Raw genomic sequence first — 21,882 nt, 5'->3', positions numbered from 1 at the left:
TAAATTAAATATATTTTTTTCTTTTTTCGTGATTTCCTGCGAAACAAAGCAAAAAGGAGCATATGTCTATAGGACTTTTTTTCTTAGTTTTTTACTCCTCTACACGCTCCCGAAGTTTTGCCATTTAATTTGGAAACACCCTGTATATGTACATATATAGTTCGAATGAATACAAATATGGTATACATGCATGTATATATATAGTACATATAATAATTCAGATTGAATTATTTAAGCATTAAAGATCTAACTTTGGCCGTTATAGCCGTTACTTCTATTTCTTATTGTTGAATTTTCAAATGTACGGTCCAGTAAGATTTTTATGGCGTTTTTCACTAGCAGAACTGGTGCGCACTCAGTGCACATTAAAGCTGTTGTACACTAACTTAATCTGAATGTAAAAGTAAGATATCTCAATAAAATACCTAATGTATATTTTATCAAATAACACAATAAAATGTATTGAGGATTTCGCGATTTAATTCGATTCTATATTTTTATTAAACGTACATCTTTACGTCGATTTGTGTATCTACAACGGCTTTAAAAACGCTATTATTTTTTAAATTACAATTAAATTATATTATGTTTAAAAAAGCATTTGAGATTAAAATAATAATAAATTTTGTGTGTCCGGACATACATAGATACATGTCTGGTCACTGGAACGATTACCTTAATTATATACCAAAATGTTATCGTATTTTTTAAAAAAATAAATACATGATAGCATCTTTCATGGATATATTTGGGCGCGATATGCTACTGTTAAATATTAAAGGAGTAATAGTAATTCTCTTGAATTAAATAACATTTTGTTATTTTTTTAACTTCCATATGGGTCAAAATGTAAATCAATAATTTCTGTTAGTTTCGAAGTAAACAACGTTCATATTAATGTATGCACTTGATAAGTAATAAACTTAATAAGTAATTAACGTCACTTAATAAGTAATTAACATTATATTGAGTAGGAACAATGGCAATGTATAAAAATGATTTAAAAAAATTGAATATAACGTGATATTATATGAATTTAATCTCTTCATCTCAGGAGATTAAAAGATTGCTCCGATTTTTATGTCACAATTATAAGAATATCCTTCAACAACACATAAGAGTTTCTCACGTAGAAACGATTAAAGTAAAAAAGATGATTAAAATTAATAGCATTTTCACTTCACACGGCCGCAATATTCACGAGTGTACTCATGAAAAACGCCTCAACAAAATTGCCTTAACGAAACCATAAACATTCGATTTTCTGTAAATTCCATTGGCGTTCTAATCGACACAATTTTCTTTGCACGTGCGAACATACGAAGAGCAAACATCAAATTCACACGCGGGTCCGACTTCATCTTCTCTCCACGGATCGGATACTAGTTTCGCGGCTTCATGCGCGAACGGCCTACGTACGAGAGCACGGACACGTCGAGATCCTCAATTTGCCTGTGGCAAAAGTAAAAGTTAGCGATCGGGAGAAAGCTCCGGTCGAGCGTACGCTCGGCGGTTAGACGCGGGCGACTGTGGGACTGGTCTAGCCGCACGAATTGCAAGTGGCAAAGGTTACAAGTGATTTCTGCGGAAAGCAGAATCCGCGAGCGAGTTCGCCAAAGAAGAATCGAGAGTAAGCCGCGCGAAAGCAACTCGACGGACGGAAAGGATTCTTCTTCCCCCTCCCCCCCTTTTTTTTTATTTATCCGTGCCGATTGCCGAGTTCCAAAAGTGGCACTCGGTTGACAGAATGAGTTTCTAAGCGTTCATTTTTTTCAATTTTAACAGTTGTAACGGAGAGCCCTAGTAACGGCGTTTAAGTTCGCTTCGGTGAAACGTCACACTCTAATAATAAGTTCACGTCGGCATACTATCGGGTACACACGTAGGATAATAAGTGCGCGCACGCAAGTCAAGAAAGCCGCGATTCTTTTCCACATTCCTTTATTATCCGCTTTTCTCGTTCCCTAATGACACGGTGATGGTATACCCGACCAATGTGTAATGAAGAATAGCGGGAGTATCCGATACACGCGTTACGTGGAAGCCGCGAGCGGATTTCTAACTGGCGTGCAGTGTGAGATTTGCTCAATATTAGCGAACAAAGTGTTATGTATGATTGAATACAAAATATCTCCCGCATATTCTTTCGCTTTGTAATTATGTGTTTTTAAATGCATTAACCTCAAATTCAAAACGTGCGAAGATACAAGGCAAATTCATAATATGCGAATCGCAGGAAAATACGTGATAGAACTTTTTTTTACATTATCGCTGTTAGAAATGTGACCACGAGCTTCCTTTACATGTAAATGAAGCTCGTGGTTATGAATGAAATTAAAAGTAATGAATGATTTAACTTAAAATTAATAAATTAATGTATTTTTCATAAAATTTTATGGAAAGTCCATTAAATTTCATAAATTTTCATGAAAAATACATTAAATTTCATATACATATACACAAATACACTTTTCAGTTGTAAATACATTAAATTTAATGTAATGTCATGAAATTAAGTTCAAATTGTGTAAATTAAAAGTATATTAAATTTCATGAAAATTTTAATAGTGTAGATAATATTCTTATTAAAATTTGAATATAAGTCAAAGATTTTGAGGCGAGATCTTACCTTATGTCAAAAACTTTTTCTCGATAATACTTTCGTAGTTTTTAAATTTAAGTTATTCGCACCCGAAGATATTATCAAGATAGAATTTTTGTGACATAAGATAAAACTGATTTCACGATAAAATTTTTAACGTATATTAAATTTGTAATAGGAGCATTACTATGCAATATATTTTTGTCCTGAAGTACTTTTAGTACTCTCCCAAAATTGAATGAAAATTTTACACCATGTGGCGCGTCAATCAACGAGAGTTTCTCTCTCAATTTTCGAACGTACTCGCTGGAAAAGCTTTTCCTCGTGTCCCTTCGCACGCGAGGATATAGTCGGCGAATTTTATTTTCGCATACACATATATGTGCGCGCGCGTGCGAATTCTCGGTTGACTAAACGCGAGTGAAAATGTCCGGTTCTGGATAACGGTCCGTAAAATGTAACGTAGAAAATATATGGTCGCACGGTTTTCATTTGGTATCATCGAAAGGATACCTAAATTTATCTTCGAAATCCAGAGAAAACCGTGTGGATCGGATACCCTTGGGAAAATGTGCTAAGACGTTCGAGTGAATAATAAAACGGATAGTAAACGGGTTATCGATTTCTAAAAAGACTTTTCCTCACGATTGAAGAATGCCGAAGATATATGGTGAATATATGATATATGGTGAATTATGAGAATCAGGTTTGCGATTCGCCGAACTTTATCTCGTAATTTAATAATGTAAGTTGTTAAGTTTCGAACTTAATTAACACAATTAGTGTGTAAAAATTAATTCCGGAATGTTTGTTATAATAATAATATACTATGTATTAACAATATTAAGATTAGAACACAAGATTGCTTATATGAATAAATGAACTAACGAGATACGCCAGTTATGTATTATTTTCGACATATTTAATCCTTCGGAGTTGACACCAAAATTCGTACATAGATATGATTTTTCTGATGCTGGGTCTGTAAAACCCATTTAATTTATGTTAATTAAGAGTCACTAATTAACTCCTTTGCTCTATATATAAAATTTTAAGATATTATCCGAAATTATTTAGTTCTATCGATGTCATCTGAGATCCGATATACATAATGTGAATACCTACATGTCGGAAAAATAGTCAAAATTATTTTTAAAAAATTATTAATTTTTTAGTGTGAATTATCTAAAAGTTTTTAATGTATTAAAAGTGCCCTTAAATTAAAAAACAAAATTTTTAACATGATTCCATTAAAACCAAGTCTAATTTCAAGGAATTAAAATGACTCGTATAAAAAAGAATAAATACTGAACATATTTTAATAAAAATACGTGATTACTTTGCAGGTAATGTAAAGAAAATTGAATTATTTGATATGTTTTGCAAAGAGATTTATAATTAACTGGATCCAACAGACCTATCAACTCCGGAGAATTACAGATATTTAATCTTTTAATTATTCAGGTATATGATCTATTCGTTTTAGTTGCATTTTCTCTATGTAGAATAAAAACAATAATATATATTTAAATTTCCGTCGAGGTCTGCTCAGTAAAAACGAGAAGCAACGAAAAAAGCGAGTAGATTTGTTAGCCGAAAGTGTGAGATTCCGTGAAAGGCGAGTATACATCACGCTTCTTCTGGCCGCATAGGAGTTTCCGGTATTTTTCGAGCACAGTTAGCAAACTCTCGCTTGCGTAGAACGGCGTGGCCGAAAGCGCGCCAGGCTCGATTATCCCGATATCATTGTATCCGAGTTTTGTTCTCACGCGAAAAAGAGAGAAGTGCGGGACGTGGCGGGAAATGGCGTCACTCGCTCTCCCACACAAGCGCCGATTCCGCGTGCTCGTGTGCACTCTCTTGAGCGACTAGATATCGCGCGAATGGCAATAACGGTACCGGTAATACTATTCGCACTACGTACCTGAGCCCCACGTGTTCGATGCGTGTGCACAAGAGATGCTGTTAACATAGTTATCGCGTTCGTACGTCGCGCTAGCAGTTCCTCCTAATGATATACATGCCGATATTGAATGTATCCGGAGCTTCGAAACCGATATCATTTTAAACTTGTGTATCTATCTCCACGCGCACGCGATGTATTGCCTATCATTGATTACGTCGGACAATCGTTTTGCTCGCAGCGACGTTAGAACGAAGGAAGGTTAACTCTGCGTCACAGATGAATAATTCTCGAATTGCAATCACCAAAGTGATGCACACTTTCGCGTATTAATCGGGTAAAGTATTTGTATAACAACGCCATCGAACAGACAGAATGTCCCAATTTTGGGTAAAGAGCTCAAAGGGAGACTAACGCAAAACGAATGCGAAATAATGATAACAGTAAGAAATATTTAATGCAAAATTTAATGACGTTAAATTGATTCTCCATTTACGGTCATCATTAACGTCCATTATCACTCAATGCGCAGACAATCGTATATCCGATGAAACGACGTGTTCGCCATTACAAACCGTTCGACACTTTCGACACAATTGCGTACTGATTTCCTCATTTTCTCTACAACCACTTTATTGGGATAATCATAAGGAAATCAAGCACAATTTCTTCAAGAAACAAAAACTACTATCTTTTAATACATAAAAAAATTAATTAGGCAATTATCTTAAGAAAAATTTAAATTTTGTACGATCGAAATATACAATGTATGTAACTCTAAATTACACTCTAAGAAATAGGTGTAGATTTAACACTCATGCGATGTCTGCATATATCTAATTCTCACTCTCTGTGTTGGTGTTAATATTAACGCCATGGTGTGGATTTCAAACCTCTGGTGTTTATATTAATACCATCATGGTGTGGATTTAAAACCCATGGTGTTAAATCCATATCATATTGCTGTTAATATTAAAACCAAGTGAGGATTATACAGACACCGTTGTTTTTTAGAATGCAGATACGTGAAAGGCCCAATTATGCACGCGCTATTTATTCAGTCAAGATCGCCAAGATGAATTGAATCTATTTCTGTATTATTTCTCCCACGCATTGTATTATGTCAATAATGAAACGCGCGGACACTTTTCCATTAACGCGTTGTTGTCTGACGGCGTCGTGCATGCATGTCGATGTACTCGCGATTGATTTAAACGAACAACCGCCGAGAAACGTCTCGTACATGCACGCGTGTTGCACACTCGCGCACGCACCCAAATGGGTTACTGCCTAAATTGCTTTCAATGCCGAAACGGAGCGTGCGACGTCGGCGACAGGCGCCGTTTCATGACGCACACGGCGTGAATTTAATACGTATCATTATCGTAGCGTTATATTGACGGCCTGTATAATATATACGTGGCCGCCGCGACGATGATTTTGTCGATAGCTTCTTGATTTTACTGACGCTTTCGTCTCGCCACGTCCGCAAATTTGCAATACTTTAAAAGCTGAAACTTGCTCAATGAAGCCCAATGAAGAGTACCTCGCATTTTTCAAGAACAGAAAATCTGGAGATATACAATACATAACAAGATATTTATATAAATCGACAGCGATTGCTTTATTTTGACGGAGAGATATGTTAAAATATAGTCATTCAATAATAATTCATAAATATATACACTGAAAAAAAGATTGGCTGCTGCAGCAAATTAGATGGTAAAATATGGCATAGTATTTTTAATTGGCTGCAGTAGCCAATTTTTGGTTGCTTTAGCCTATCTGCAATGTCAGTATAGGATTTCGATAGACTAACGCAACCAAAAATTGACTGCTGTAACCAATTAAAAATGCTATGCCATATTTTACCATTTAATTTGCTGTAGCAGCCAATCTTTTTTTTCAGTGTAGGTATATCGACTAAGCAGACAAATTCTTAAGAGATTGTTGTTTCAGTATTTCACTTTTTTATCCCGTATTTTATTTGTCAATCAAGAAAATAACTTTCCCTATTAGCTATTTGCACCTTTTATAGACGATGTGATATTTGTGGCTCATTATTATTCCTCATTTAATTAACAGAATCTGATATTTTTAACATGTATAATACATAATGAATTATCTGAGATCCTTGAATTAACATTTATTTAAAATCAAGCTCCTGAAACATTTTATTTTCTATTAATTTCTTTTTTTGATTTTATTTTTTCCCCCCTTGCAGTTTTAATTTAAGGTACATATTTAATTTACTGGTATACAAAAAATTACATTCAAGGATGTATCCTGATTTCTCCTGTTTAATATTATACAATTTTAGTTATTGTATTGTTATTTATTGGCTCATTATTCAATTCATTTCATTTAAAATCTTTATATTCTATATACAAAACAAATTTTTTAAACATTTATTTTAGTTTATAACGTTAATGAGAAGGTATTAATTTTAAATCAACATTTGGACTTAATCTAAAATAAATATTTCTTCAATATATACATATACATTGAGAAAATATTTATTTAAAAAAGTATATAAGATAGATTTTTATTATATATATAATAAAAATCTATCTTATATTTAGATCTTGTGAAAATTCTGAGAATGAAAGGTTGACGGTAAGCGCTACGGATATATATTCTCTTTCGTCCGTTCTCTTATATAACTTTGACGTCCTTATCATTATTCGTGATTATTCCTTAACGACAGAAGATTATACGAAATGAGTATGAAATTCTTTCCTCGTTTATATTGTTCTCACGGCCTTAGCACTCTTATCTAGCGTTCTTAATCGACGTTTTAAACGAAACTCTTTCCTCGTCTTGCTTTTTCATCGTCGCGTAGTCGACAGCGTGCGATTTTCAGAATGCAGTCGAGTGTAAATACCGTCGTGAAAGCCGTAGCGACCGACTGAGAGACAAGTAACTCGCGCTACCTGCTGCCTCTCCCCCTCTCCCACCGTGATTTTTCGCGTGTATAACGCGAGGAAGAGAGCAAAGCGACTTAATAAATGCTTCTCGATCCTTTGATCTTTGTCTCATTGATTCAATGACCTTTAAATACCGAGATCACGGTCAATGCGCGACTTTCGCGACTGAAGACTCTTGCCGCCGCAGCTAATTTTCTTTTCCTCCTCGTCGTTATTGTACTCGGTTGTGTAACTAGCTCCACAGCACCTTGCCTCGTAAGAGCCAATCGCGTAAACGACGCACCGCGGCACACCGTCAATTTTACCGCGCGATGATTCAGCACGCTTTTTAAGGCGCACCGATACGGTAACTGCCGATAAGGCGCACACGGCATACACGTCTTTCGTTTATTCCACTGACATCATATCCCGTAAGCAAGTTCCGCCTGGTTAATCGTAGAGACTGCGACGGGAGCATCGTGGTTGGAATTACAAAGGATACGCTCCGTTGTTATTTCGCCTCGCCGCTGCGAATCGTGTATCGCGCACGTCTTATCGTATCACCCGCAGAAACGCGTTTCCCGTAATCTCCGGAGCATCATTACGCGCGTTATCACGAGGGAGGATCCGCGAGTCGCTCACTTGTCACTGCACGTCGCCTTGGAGTATCACGGCCGATTTGATAGATCACCGCGCATGTAGAATACAGAATCCTTTCCTCCCACGATCGACGGCGAACGAGCGGAGAAACGGTGAAACGTTCGCGAGAGACACGCGCCCGCTCGCTCGCTCGCCTCGCTCTATCGCGGTCCTTCGCGGTTTCAGCTTGACTGAGCCAGCCAGCCAGTCGACGGCGAGCTGGATGTTCACGTCGAAACCGTCGAGTGGTGATACCCCACCTCGCGCTCGGCCTCCGTCGCTGATAGACGCAACGTGACGTGACGACGACGACGACGACGACGATGGGTCCGTTCCTCGACGATCGCGACTAGAAACCCAGACGATGTGCATTCCGCGTGTCGTTTGCGATTCTGTTTAACCACAAAATCGATGGATGAAATTCTTGCACGGTGAAATCTGGCGACCAACGAAAGACCTTCGGCCTGAAAATAGGATCCTGGGACGCGTACACCGCGATTAGATGTCGGAATCCGTAATTAGCAATTTAATCCTCCGTCTACAATCGTATTTTTACTCCCTCTGTCTGCAATCCAGGTCTTTTCATTTAAATATCAAAACCTTTATTTAATAAAGATTAAAATTTGAGTAAAAAGTGAGGGAAAAATGGAAATTTGTTTAAAAATGTATAACTCTCTCTTAGCAACAAGGGAATCGGATTTCAGCGTTTATCTCGGAGAAATTTGAAAATAAAATTTGGCTTGTGCCAAAAATCCAGGCAAATAGTTACATTTTTAACTACCGGTGTTTTCTCTTCGCAGAAAGAATAAAAAATACATGTCTATAATATATCGGAGATATATTTTTTACATTAACTGGACTTTTACTTCTGAAACTTGCCTCGAGTTCAATTTTATTTTGATTAGTATCGTTGCAAGTCGAATTACAGCTTTCGATAGATTTTATTCCTATCACGCGACCCAATATTTCGACTTGCAAAACACAGCGACGTTTTCTCATTAGCTTTCTCGTCGAGATGGCCAACCAAGAAACTTTCACTCATTGTTACTAACGTTACGCTTCGATTCGCGATCGCGTTTCGATGCTATTCAATTGCGATTTGACTATTGTCATTGATTGGTTCCATCGCACGTGTGTAATGAGGGAAACACTTATTATAGTTCGAAAAACCAGAGGAAGAAACAACTCCTTTATGCTCCTTTAATCATGCAACAAATATAGTAAAAATCCCCTTCGATGTAAGCAACGGAAATTATAAATTATCTCGCGACCGGAATTCGCTATTTTGCCTGCTCGATCCAGACAGATATCGCAGTTTCACTGTAACTCGTACGACGTTGTTCACTATTCCATAATTGTTCCGACGTAGATATCGTGGAGATATTATTGGACGAAAATACCGATAACGGCTTCTTACTTACATGTACCTTTTACCGCAGAATTTTCGTTCATTAAAAAATGTTGAAAAATAAAATATTTTTCGGTTAGCGGTTTTAGATGTAATACTATATGTATAAAATCGCATGACGTTATTTTTACGCAAAAGTGATAAAACCAACAGATGTTTATCGATTCTTCGTAATAAATATTTGCGCAAATATTTACGATGTTACAAAGTTTATATTATAGAACAAATTAATCTCTTTTTATAGTATATCGCATCCGTATAAACCATTTATGTATGTAAACGAGAAAACATTGACACTGGATATCAATTGATACCCAATGATAGATAAAATCAATATTAATATTGATTTTATCTATCACTGCAAGGATTTTTATAATCTAACACGAAATAAGAATTTCATAACGATATAAGAAAATCTTACATTTCTTATTTTTTTGCGATCATCAGCTACATTTATATAAACTTTATTCATCGTTTTTTGTAACTTTTTATTTTATTCATTAGTCCAATACTTTTTATATAACTGCTGAATCTAATATAATAAAAATTTCATCATGATACGATACGATGTCATATTTCTTATGAAACTATGACGATATTAAGACTATTACGAAATCAGCAATAAAAAATTTAATGATACTTTGCCTCAATAATCTTCAGTCGAGCTCTCTTTCGTGTGATTAAAAGAAACGTACAATCATCATTTTTTCATCGATGTACCATAAACAGCTCGCTCTGACGCATGTTGCTCGTAAAACATTAAGGAACGTTTTGGTAAGTGTGGAATGGTTTATGTCACGTTTCATGATATACTCGATTTCGCATAAGACAGACATTTTCCACGTTTACAAAGCAAAAGAATGTAAAAAGTTCAAAAATTCATTCTCTCGCAAAAATTTGCGAAGAAATGTATATATTTTTAGAATAAAATAAATAATCAAATATATTATAAATTTAATATATCAGAGCTTAAAAAAATTTTAAATAAAACACTGATTCATAATTTTTAAAATTCTTAATTTTTTAATTTTTAAAATTTGTATGCTTCTTCTGTTTTGAAAACAAATTATATATATAAAAAAATTGCAGCATACAATATATATTTTTTATTGAAATATAAATTCACTATATTATTCATTCGAATAGCAAGCAATTTTATGATTGTTTTTAGTACTATATAAATAACTTCCTGTCTCTTTTTAATTATTTTAAATCCCAAAAATGATATATAGGACTCGCTCTTCTTGTCCCCTCCTATGTCGATGATTTGGACTTATTGCTGTCTGCTTCCGAAGCGAATAATTCTTGACACAGTGTCGGGCGGTCGTCGCTTTATATAACGAGTACTGATTAGCTCGTACCAGGCGGAGACGGTCTGTCATTACACAAGAAGGGGAGAGAGAGAGAGAGAGAGAGAGAAAGAGGAAAAGAGAGGGAGATAGAAAAGAGAGACGATATCGGAGATATTCGGGAAAATGGAGAAGCAAAGACAGCAGACAGGTCAGCATGCATACGAAGAAGAATCGAGGAAGGTCGGACGAAGGTAAGGAGAGGCCGGGAACGAAAGAGATCGCGTTCGACTTTCGCTTTAAAGCGGAGTGTCTTCAACATGACGGGAGCACACGCTCGCGTCGGTTGCCGGCGCGACCAGCAGGATATAGCCGTGTCTGAATTGCATTTATGCTCGGGTAACTTGCTCGAAACGTTAAGATGCACTGCGTTGAAACGGTAACGAGAGGATTAAATGCACATCGACGCGGTGCATCCATTATTGTGAAGAAGCGTGAAGAAAAAACCTGAGAATACATAAGATGGTTCATTGAAATTCCGCAGTGTTTAGCACGTTTTATTTATTGGAAAGTATACCTACTATATTTACTAGTATATTTGCAATTAAAATAAATCATTCAACATCTTAGCAATTATATATAATTAATTGTAATCAAGTTAATTACATGAATATAATTATTATAATACAATTTTAATAAAAGTTGTGTTTATAAAATTTTAATATAAAATAAATTAAAATTAATTAAATTAATTTTAATATAATTATTACAATTTTTTTGTCCAATCTCAAACTGCTTCTCTCGTATATCACATTCTAATCCAAATCTCTCGAAGTAATTTTTCTGTCGTCTTTTAATTCCCGCAAATCTTCGCGGTACATTGTTATAAAAGATACTGCGGAGAGTAAACAATCCAAACACGTAACAATCCAAACATCGCAATTGACACAACAATGGAGGTAGGATTAATTGAACGACGCACATTAAATTATAGCAAACAAGTTATTGCCACAAATTGAGATGCGTCGAGATAAGGAGATAATTTCTCAGGTTTAATGATCGTAAATTTGCGGGTTGCTCTCTGCCAGTGAACTTGCCGCACGAAATCAGTATTTAGGACTATGGTGCAGGAAACTACTCTCACCGAAGTAATCCTCTCCCTCACTGTCGATCTCGCGTCGCCGTGGACTCTCGGAACAAGCGGCTTAATACGAGCACTTAACCGGTCCATCGAGAATCAGTTTTCGTCTGCGACTTCATGATCGTGATGAGCGTAAACATTGTACGTCGCAACTTTACGTTTTAATGCGTTCGCAAACGATCCGAAGAGATTTTAACACCTGGTACTTTAACGTGTATCTCTCAGATTTTCTATGCATTACCGATAATTTAAGATGTAGAAACTTCGCTAGTCAGCAATATCTCAAATTTACTTTTTACTCCTTATTTTTATCATAAGAACGGCGACGTTTGAAAGCTCGAAAGTTTGATAGGTTATCCAAGATAGGAAATAAACTAATCGTAATGATTCGTTTATAAAAGTATCTATCACGTACGCGTGATTCATGTGCTAGTGGTTATCTACGCTCAAGGTAGTATTCCGTTGCATTCAATCTTTGCTCGCGCACATCGAGTGCGTACAAACTGTGAAAATAAGGCGTTATTAATCAAATCGCAAAAACGGTTTTGATATTCATTCGCAGCCCCCATAGTGTAGATAATCAATTTCCTTTGCAGTGCGCGATCAAATAAACGTAGGAAGTTCAAGTACCGGTATAGATGGATGGAAATCGAGGTCGACTACTGGTATGTACGAAGCTGACTGGAAGCAGAAATACATCATTCGTCTAAAGCAACTAGCTCGTCTACGGTAGCGAAGAAATTTATCGGCCCAAAGGCAGAAGAGATTAAGGCCCGGCTGCACCAACGCTACTTTGACTTTAAGCGAGACTTAAAACTCTCTCTATCTCGTTTTAAAGCTAAAAAAGGGACAAGAGACAAAGAGAGTTTTAAGCCTCGCTTAAAATCAAAGTAATGTTGGTGTATTCGAGCCTTAAAACTATATCTTTGTGTACACTATATCTTTGTGTACATAGACCACACACTGAGTCTATTTTTAACTTCAGTAAAAATGTCAATTCTTCAAAAAATATTTTTCCATAAAAATGCAAGATACATAGAATTACGAAATTTAAATAATTGAAATCTGCTAAATTATCAAATATAAACGTTTATATAGGAGATATTTGAAAAACGATTTGTCGATTAGAAAATTAAATTTTTCTCACAGACTTACATGTATAATCTTAAATTATATTGGCTAAGAGAAAAGGATTGTAATGATTCACCAAGTGACAGAGTGATAATGTAATATTAGAGTTTTTCTACCAAAGGTGCACTAAAAGAAAAGATTGGCTGCTGCAGCAAATTAGATGGTAAAATATGGCATAGCACTTTTGATTGGCTGCAGCAGCCAATTTTTGATTGTGTTAGCCAATCGAAATCCTATACTGACATTGCGGATAGACTAACACAACCAAAAATTGGCAGCAATCAAAAATTTAATTGGCTGTTGCAGCCAATTAAAAATGCTATGCCATATTTTGCCATCTAATTTGCTGCAGCAGCCAATCTTTTTTTTCAGTGTGGAAAATCAAATATTACATTATGGCCCTATTCAAAGGTGGAAAAAAATCTATAATACTACATTATCGCCTTGTGACTTGATGAAACATCATGAATCATACAAACCCGTTCGAGTAGGTGAAAGTTATGATAACACAAATTTCTTCTGACTATTTTGTTTATTGATTTTATTCGCCGCTCAACTAACCACATCCAGGATGTGGTTAGTTGAGCGGCACAATTTTTATTATTTTTCCCATTAAACACAAGATTGAATGAAGTGAATTATCAACTTTCTTCTAATAAACCGCCGTCTGTTTACGACGTGTAAGAGTGTTATCAAAGTCATAAACGGATGGAGGCTTCCAATTTTCTTATTTTCCGCGTACACCATGAAAATGTCAACATCAATTATGATAAACATGTAATTATTCTTGAAGCATCGAACCACGGAAAGTGGTGCTCGTCGCCTTCGCATACTTCTGTCTGATGTGAAAATATTCTCAAAGCTGGCCCCAAGTCAACGACGCTTTTAGCTCTTTCCAGCCGACCCGCTCAGTATTTTCTCTTTTGATATTGAAATAGACCACTCACTGCTGTACGCGCATCGTTACTCCGCGAAGTAATTAAATAATAATAATAATAATAATAATCTGTTAAATTACGCGAGTTTGATTTCGTAGACTTTTAATTATTCATCAATCAAAAATTATAACTGTTTTTATTATAGAAAGTTCTTCGCAAGTTTTTAAAATGCTTATTATATTATTATTAAATTTACGATCAATTATCTAATGAGATAATGTTTCAGCTTCAGCTTGAGATTACGTTTCAAGTCCGACAAACTAAATTTTGGTGCACAATTTATAAAATTAAAAAATGTATTTGCAAAAATTTGTATAAATATTATCAAACACTAAAATTCGCTGCGACCAAAAATAGAATTATGTCTTTTATAATTAATTTATTCTTACATCGATCAATTTCTACACTGAAAGAAAAGATTGGCTGCTGCAGCAAATTAGATGGTAAAATATGGTACAGCATTTTTAATTGGTTGCAACAGCCAAATTTTTCGTTGCTGCGGTCAATTTTTGATTGTGTTAGCCTATCCAATGTCAGTATAGAATTTCGATTGGTTAATGCAATCAAAAATTGGTTGCTGTAGCCAATTAAAAATGCTATGCCATATTTTACTATCTAATTTGCTGCAGCCAATCTTTTCTTTCAGTGTACTTATTAATTAAATAATTAATGTGTATGATAACGAAAGAGTACAGTTATGTGAATACGAGATAAACCCACGCTGACGTTCAACATAAATATCGAGAAAAATCTTGTAATGGTAACAAGATTTTCTCAAGTGAATTTTGTACTGCTATACCTCGCTTTTTTTACGTGGTCCACTTAACTCATGGACCATGAACATATTCAGATACAGCGCGTTTGCAAATCAACATTAACAGATAAGTTATTCATATTTATCCACGTAAACACGCTCGATGTATCTAATGAGATATATCGTAGGACTGTTGTTTTACTTTTGAAAAACTGAACACGGGAAACATACGCGTGTACGCGTAACACGACGAAAAAGCCGTAAGATCTTCCGACCCACGATTTGCTGGGACTATTGTTCTCGGCGGATTACAAGCAGTATTGCTATCGCTTTTTCAGGAAGCGGACTATCTCACTTTCTGCTATATTATGCACTTCCTACCGGCACAATGGCGGTTACGATGAGCCCGGGTATAAAGAGCGATTCCCATGGCGTTTAATATCTCTCGTTACTATGCTCGGAAGTCCTTTAAATATGCGTAATGTCGTTTATGAAGTGTATCGTAGCTCCGGTAGCTCGATCGAATTATATATAATTACTTTAACATTAAATTTATGAGTCTCTTCATGAACTAACGTTAATTCTCAAGATAAACTTCAAATTCTCTTAACCAAGGTAAAGCTTGTTGAAAAAATTGAAAATTGCTTGATTTAAATATCTATCGGCAATTAATTCTTTACACGCGTCTATAATACAGAGCTTTTTACCGATAACGTAATCGATTCCTGTTTTGGAATAAACCGATTTTCGATATGGAGTGCCAAGGAGTCGCCGATTTTTCGATCGGTCCGCGTAATGTTCATTCTGTGACACGTATAAAATAATCCGGTATTTCCAGTAATTCCAGTATCCTTTGACGTGAACCGTTTTAACGTCGCGACTGTTCATACGGTAATATTGTGCAGTTACGAGACGCCGATTTTTCGAAAGCTCGAGGCTCCTCCAGGTGGGTTGTTTCACTTTTTTCGGTTCTTTTTCTGCCACTACGATAAACTATACAATAATGCAACATTATGGCGCACTGTGTGTGGTGTGCATTCGAGAAACAGGCAAATGGAAGGGAGGAAGGAACGACCTTGTCTATAATAGTGCGATAGTTATGGGCTGACCTAGTCTGAGCGTACCATTCACCGATGCAGTCACTTATAGTTGCGCCTTAAGGCGCGCTTACGCCGATCTCGCCGCCGCGAGGATCTCCGCCCCGGAATTGTTGCACATCGATAACATCATGAAATACGCAACATCCGTTAACAGTATTGCGTCGAGGACCTATTCTTTGCGGTTTTTTTTTTTTTTTTTTTGACAACGTATTTCTTGGCCAATTTGAATTCGCGATCGGCGAAAACGTCGACTTACAACTTTCGAGTAATTACGTCCACTAATGCTAATTCTCAGCAATTAGAATGGCAAATAGATAATTTCGCAGGAAGATAACGCCAACAACACGCGCGTTATGATGACTTCTAATTATTAAGCTAATCACGTGAACTGAAACTTTCTACCGTAACTAAATTTGCGCGAACTTGACACGAAAACTTCAATATCTCGAGCGAATCCGTGACGTTTTATGCATAATTACCAATGTGATATTAATGAAGCATTCATATATTATATCGATCTTTATGAACTGAATTTAATAGCAAACTGCAATAATATATATTCCAGTATTATACGTACGATATATTTACTAATTAAAATTTCAATATGGCTGCCAATTTTGCTTTCACTTCACATTTCACACTCACTCGCGCGTATCTAAACGTACTCGAATGCTAAATATATAAAAGTCTGTACCTGTAACGACGAGCCCTCCTAAAACACACAGTTTTTAGAAAACACATCGATTACACTAAACGCTAAGCATACGACCGAAAAATGCCAAACGTATCGCGCGTATCGTACGGCAATGGTCGTGAAACTCATGAACAATAGATACTTTGCGAAACGAAGTTGCATATCATTATCTTATCTCTTGTATCGTTACGATACAATCGCATACGTAAAAGAGACGTCGCGAATGGGTTTTTCGGCCAATCATTTATACAAACTCAATCAATCTATAGAATTTGAAATGGAAATAATATCATATCTATTTATAGAACTGATGACATGATATCTATATATATAATTATTGTCAATAACGTCAACAATCTTAATCTTCCTTTATATAAATTTATGTTGAAAAGAGATATGATTGATATATAAATGCTTTACGGATGAATATTCTTTTGTTGATAGATGTACTTTTAATATTCTCAGAAAATTATGATATATTACAACGCGATTGATAGCGATATAGAAAGAGAGTGCTCTTATTATCAATAACGTCACGTGATCTTAATTTTCCTTCATATAAAGTAATCGTACTAATCGGAAAAAATGATTTCAGTCAAATTGATGAAATTGATATTTTGTAGTTTTGTCTTAAGATCATCAAAAATCTCCATAAACACAATCATAAAAAATAGACAAACATTTTTAGAACACCATCTGAAAGTTGTTATTTTGAATCTAATCATACCTTTTCTACTCAATAATAATAGACATGATTATATTTGTGTTTAACTATATAAATGCTTATACAACTAAAAGAACGAATTGTACACGGCAAATAAAGTTACTTTTCTGATTAAATCCAAAATAGTATCTAACTTTCAAATGATGCTACAGCAAAATTTAACTTTTTTACAATTGTACTTATGGTGCTCCAAAATTATCTGTCTATTTTTTATAGCTGTGTCTATGGAGATTTTTGATCAGCATCTTATAAGCTACAAAATATCACAATTTCAAACAATTTGACTAAAACCACTTTCTCCTATGATCAATGCAGGATCTTTTATGTCAAACATGACAACAAAGAGAGCGATATCAATGCTATTTACGAGCGAACATTCCTTTCGTTGCTACATATATTTTTAAAATTCTCAGAAAATGGAAATTTAGATTATGATATACTACAGCACGGTTGATAAAGATAAACCCAACATTTTCAGCCGATTACGCCCACAGGTTTCCTCCCACTGTTCGGCGCAATCCGAATTGTTATCGCGCAAGCGAAGATTCCGGAACAATACTTTTTCGAAAGCATGATTACATTTATTTTTATCTCTCTGTCACCGAATCGTTATCGGCCACTCTACGACGGCAATGAAGCGGGCAATCAACAATAAATCTTCATATACGAACGACACCATAGACCTGTTCTTTTTAGCTGAACTTTTGCATCAGTTCGTCTTTCTTCCTTTTCTCTCCAGGAGGAAAGAAGAGGAAGAAAGATGAACTGGTGCAAAAGTTCGGCCAAAAAGAACGGGTATCATATCATGCGTGTGTATACCGTGACGATGTGCGTGACGTATGGCGACCACATGGGGATGTATATACTCCTCCTCGTCGAAACCATAAAGTCCAAACCGATCGATATGTTCCGAAAGCTCCGCACCCATAAAGTGCCTCGTATATCCGGTGTCCTAACTTGTGCGCGAATGTAAGCGATACAAAAGAAAAACGTCAAAAAAAAAAGAAGAAAGAAGAGAACATCAATATAAATGCAATGCGAGTATCAGCGGCAATAAATTTTCTCGCCTCTCGACGTGCGCACGTTCTATTTCGCACGCTGAAGCAAAAATTTCACGTTAAATATTCTGCGTGCGTTGTGGTCAGTCACGGGTAACACCCATCAGTCTGATTTATTCCCGTGAATTTCTGCTATTCTAGAAATTCAGGATTCGGGATGATCGGCTGTGATCGTGTTTTAATGCGGGACACCCGTCAAGTTTTGTCAAATCGAGAAATTTCAGATATGATAAATGGCAAATGTCCACGGCCGTCGTTAATTAGATGAGTCATTTCGATCAAAATTAGCAAAACGTGACGGAATAAGGGCACGTGAGACCGCCGCGCCGGGTCGTTATTAAGGAGGGTTGCCGCCAGCCACCACCGCCAATCGGAAGTAATGGTGAATGATTCAGAAGGGTGGAATCGTAGGGTGCGTAGGGGTCGACGAAACAAACAGCAAAAATCAATAGCACAGTAACCGAAACAACGCCGGTTGTCGAGACCGTCGTCCTTCTCGGCTCGGTTTTTTATTTTCTGATTAACTTGTGATTTAGGCTTAGGTCTGAGTTTTCATTTGCTTATTAACTTGTGGTTAGGCTTAATCTGATGATGTAAACATTTTTCTATCTATACACTGAAAGAAAAGATCACCCAAAAAAAAATATTCTGCCGATAAACGGGGAATTCCTCTTAGCATTTCCTCTAAGCAAAAAATCTTACATTAATTTTACATTATTCAGGTGCGTGTATTTATGACACGTATTCATCTAAAAATGAGGACACATGAGCTACGATCAAAAATAAATTCCTCTATAGAAAATTCCATTATAATAACTCGAATAACCTTTTGAAATAAGAGGATATACAAAATACTAGCAACACGCTTATTTGTTAGAAGAAGTTTGTCATTTACGTGCTACCGTAGTACGCGTGCATGTCAGTACACGCAAAACATTTTTCTACACTGAAAAAAAAAGATTGGCTGCCGCAGCAAATTAGATGGTAAAATATGGCATAGTATTTTTAATTGGCTGCAGCAGCCAATTTTTGGTTGCGTTAGCATATCCGCAATGTCAGTATAGGATTTCGATAGGCTAACATAATCAAAAATTGTTGCAACTAATTAAATATGCTATGCCATATTTTACCATCTAATTTGCTGCAGCAGTCAATCTTTTTTTTCAGTGTAGTATTGAGAGGATTGCAATCTTAAATCCAGTACATTATGGTTATACGAAATTCTTTTACTTTGTAGAGTATCCTCTTGAGGTCATATATAAATGGAAAATCCTCTGACATTAACACGGAACCGCTAAATGGCAGAATATTTTTTTTAGGTGATTGGCTGAATATGGTATAACATTTTTAATTGGTTACAGCAGCCAATTTTTTATTGCGTTAGCCTATCGAAACTTTGTATTGACATTATGGATAGGCTAACACAACCAAAAATTGGCTGCTGCAACCAAAAATTGTCAGTTGCAGTCAATTAAAAATGCTATACCATATTTTACGAGTACTATCTACACCCCAAAAAAAAAAAAAAATATTTTGCCATTTAGCGGTTCCGTGTTAATGTCAGAGGATTTTCCATTTATATATGACCTCAAGAGGATACTCTACAAAATAAAGGAATTTCGTAAAACTCTATAATCCTACTGAATTTAGGATTGCGATCTTCTCAATATTAGAAGAATGTCTTGCGTACTGACATGTATGCCTACTACTGTAGCACGTAAATGACCTCTTCTAACAAGTAAGCGTGCCGCTAATATTTTGTGTATCCTTTTATTTCAAAAGGCTATTCGAGTTATTATAATAAAATTTTCTATAGAGGAATTTATTTTTGATCGTAGCTCATATATCCTCATTTTTATAGATGGAATACACGTTATAAATACACGCACCTGATTAATGTAAGATTAATGCAAGATTTTTTGCTTAGAGGAAATGCTAAGAGGAATTCCCGCTTATCGACAGAATATTTTTTTGGGTGTAATTTGTTGCAACAGCCAATCTTTTCTTTCGGTGTAGTATTTTTCTATCTATAATTAATCATTAAACTGATGCTTTTGTAGTGAAATAACTTTTAAAGTCATCACTACAAAACCATTAGTTTTGTGATTATATAATCATAGCTAGAAAATCACAAGTTTTATATTATTATCAAATGAGGTTAAGCTTAAACTACAAGTTAATAAAATCAGATAAAATCGGACTACACTTAATTTGATGATAATGTAAAAATTATGTTTTTCTAGCTATGATTAATCGATAAGTTGATGGTTTTGTACTTTAAAAGTTACTCGCCACAAAACTATTAGTTTAATAATTAACCGTAGCTAAAAAAAATACAATTTTTATATTACATCAAGTTAAGTTTAGTCTAATCACAATGTAAAAAATGAAGATCAAAGCCTGATTCACACTTGTGTACTATTTCCGACAGGAGAGAAAATTCGAATTCATTGCGCTTCGCAATCGAGTAGTTTCTTCTCGGAGATATTTTAAAGCTTAATTCAAGAGCAAATCATCGGAATATCAAAGAGCCGTTTCTACCGCGAGTAACGAAATGCACAGACACGCACGCCATATTCCGGAAAATCCGAAGGTACTTATTGACATTGGCCCTTTTTCACGACAATCCAATTATTTTATCCAATCGTGCTGGAACTTCGGGGCGCCGGAGAATTGGCACGGACTCAAGTTTCACTCGGCGCGCAGTTCCGCAGAGAGGCACTTACGAAAGATTTGTCACTTAGATTTCGTTAAAACGAGCAGCGCTCGATTGAATTATAGTTGATTTTATTTTCTCACGCTCGGGATTTTTCTTCCGGCAACGAAAGAACCTCGTCGGTCATTCTATATTTAAACCAATTCTTTTTTTCAAATATTTATTTTAAGCCGAAGAACGAGACGGATACATCTGCAACGTGCAATGTTGATTGCCTTGAAAAGTTCACGTACGCATTAATACATGATAAATGAGTCAAGTAGCAGAAACACCGGCGGATGCACAGACAATTTGGCAATATGGCAATGGCAAATGATCGCGTGACCATTTGTGGTTCACGCTCGACCCACGTAGAGGCTCGCCTTGATCGGCCGTTCCCTCGATGCTGATCTTACCCACGTGCCCGTAAAACGCGTAGGAGTAAATAATGTCGTTAAACTATAATGTAATCCACCTTAAGATACGCGCGCGTAATAAGCGAACTCGAGAGAAAAAAATATATAATTTTAATGAGCCATCAAATGGAATATACGGTTTCTCATGGAAACGCGTAGAAAGTACAGCTATCTCTTCGCAGAACGCCCACTTGAGCAGACCGAGAATCTCATGGAAAACTCCGCGGTGTATCGACAGTGATTTTAACGCGTCCATATCGCTGATGCATTCGTCATAATCCGCGATAAAACCACTGTCGAAGCGCACTTGGCAACGTGTGCGCGTGTAATAAATCATCTACGTGCTCTTCCGCAGATGGCCTTTTACGAGATGGAAAAAAAGCAATCAAGATTAATTCTATCTCAAATGTTGCAAATATCGAGATAGAAACGATCGGAAGCGAATATCAGAGCGGACGAGGCGAACATACGATAAAGTAAACGT

The 21,882-nt window shown here is 35.9% G+C and overlaps 2 protein-coding genes across 10 annotated transcripts in view; one reads left to right on the top strand and one right to left on the bottom strand.

Moving 5' to 3' along the window:
- Window positions 1-21,882, bottom strand: part of siz (Brefeldin-resistant Arf-GEF family protein schizo) — a 56,953-nt gene that overhangs the window by 17,635 nt on the left and 17,436 nt on the right. For 2 of the 9 annotated variants that reach the window (XM_018446751.1, XM_018446804.1), the window contains exon 1: window positions 7,390-8,248. The exons of 2 other annotated variants lie outside the window; for them this stretch is intronic. Coding sequence is in view for 1 of the 7 variants with exons in the window: in XM_018446810.1 (XP_018302312.1) it covers window positions 16,506-16,552 (47 nt within the window). In the remaining 6 variants the exon portion in view is untranslated. Of the gene's footprint in view, window positions 1-4,526; window positions 4,718-7,389; window positions 8,249-16,505; window positions 16,618-21,882 lie in introns of those variants that run through there. 5 more of the 9 variants (XM_018446786.1, XM_018446796.1, XM_018446810.1 and 2 more) reach the window with 4 other exon arrangements.
- LOC108721968 (uncharacterized) lies at window positions 10,836-21,878 on the top strand. The gene is made up of 4 exons (XM_018446823.1): window positions 10,836-10,990; window positions 12,225-12,231; window positions 12,485-12,553; window positions 21,754-21,878. Exons 1-4 carry the CDS (start codon window positions 10,934-10,936, stop codon window positions 21,876-21,878), a joined length of 258 nt encoding a protein of 85 aa, XP_018302325.1. The 5' UTR covers window positions 10,836-10,933.

Source organism: Mycetomoellerius zeteki, unplaced genomic scaffold (assembly GCF_001594055.1).
Source record: "Mycetomoellerius zeteki isolate Tzet28-1 unplaced genomic scaffold, Tzet1.0 scaffold105, whole genome shotgun sequence".
In the NCBI taxonomy this organism is placed as follows: Eukaryota; Metazoa; Arthropoda; class Insecta; order Hymenoptera; family Formicidae; genus Mycetomoellerius; species Mycetomoellerius zeteki.
This window is presented reverse-complemented; position numbering and strand designations above follow the sequence as displayed.

Excerpts from the sequence above, each read along its gene's own strand:
- LOC108721968 (XM_018446823.1), top strand. The coding sequence starts at position 10,934 with ATGGAGAAGCAAAGACAGCAGACAGGTCAGCATGCATACGAAGAAGAA. Across the intron at positions 12,554-21,753 it reads GAAATCGAGGTCGACTACTG|ATGGCCTTTTACGAGATGGA; the intron begins GTATGTACGAAG and ends GCTCTTCCGCAG.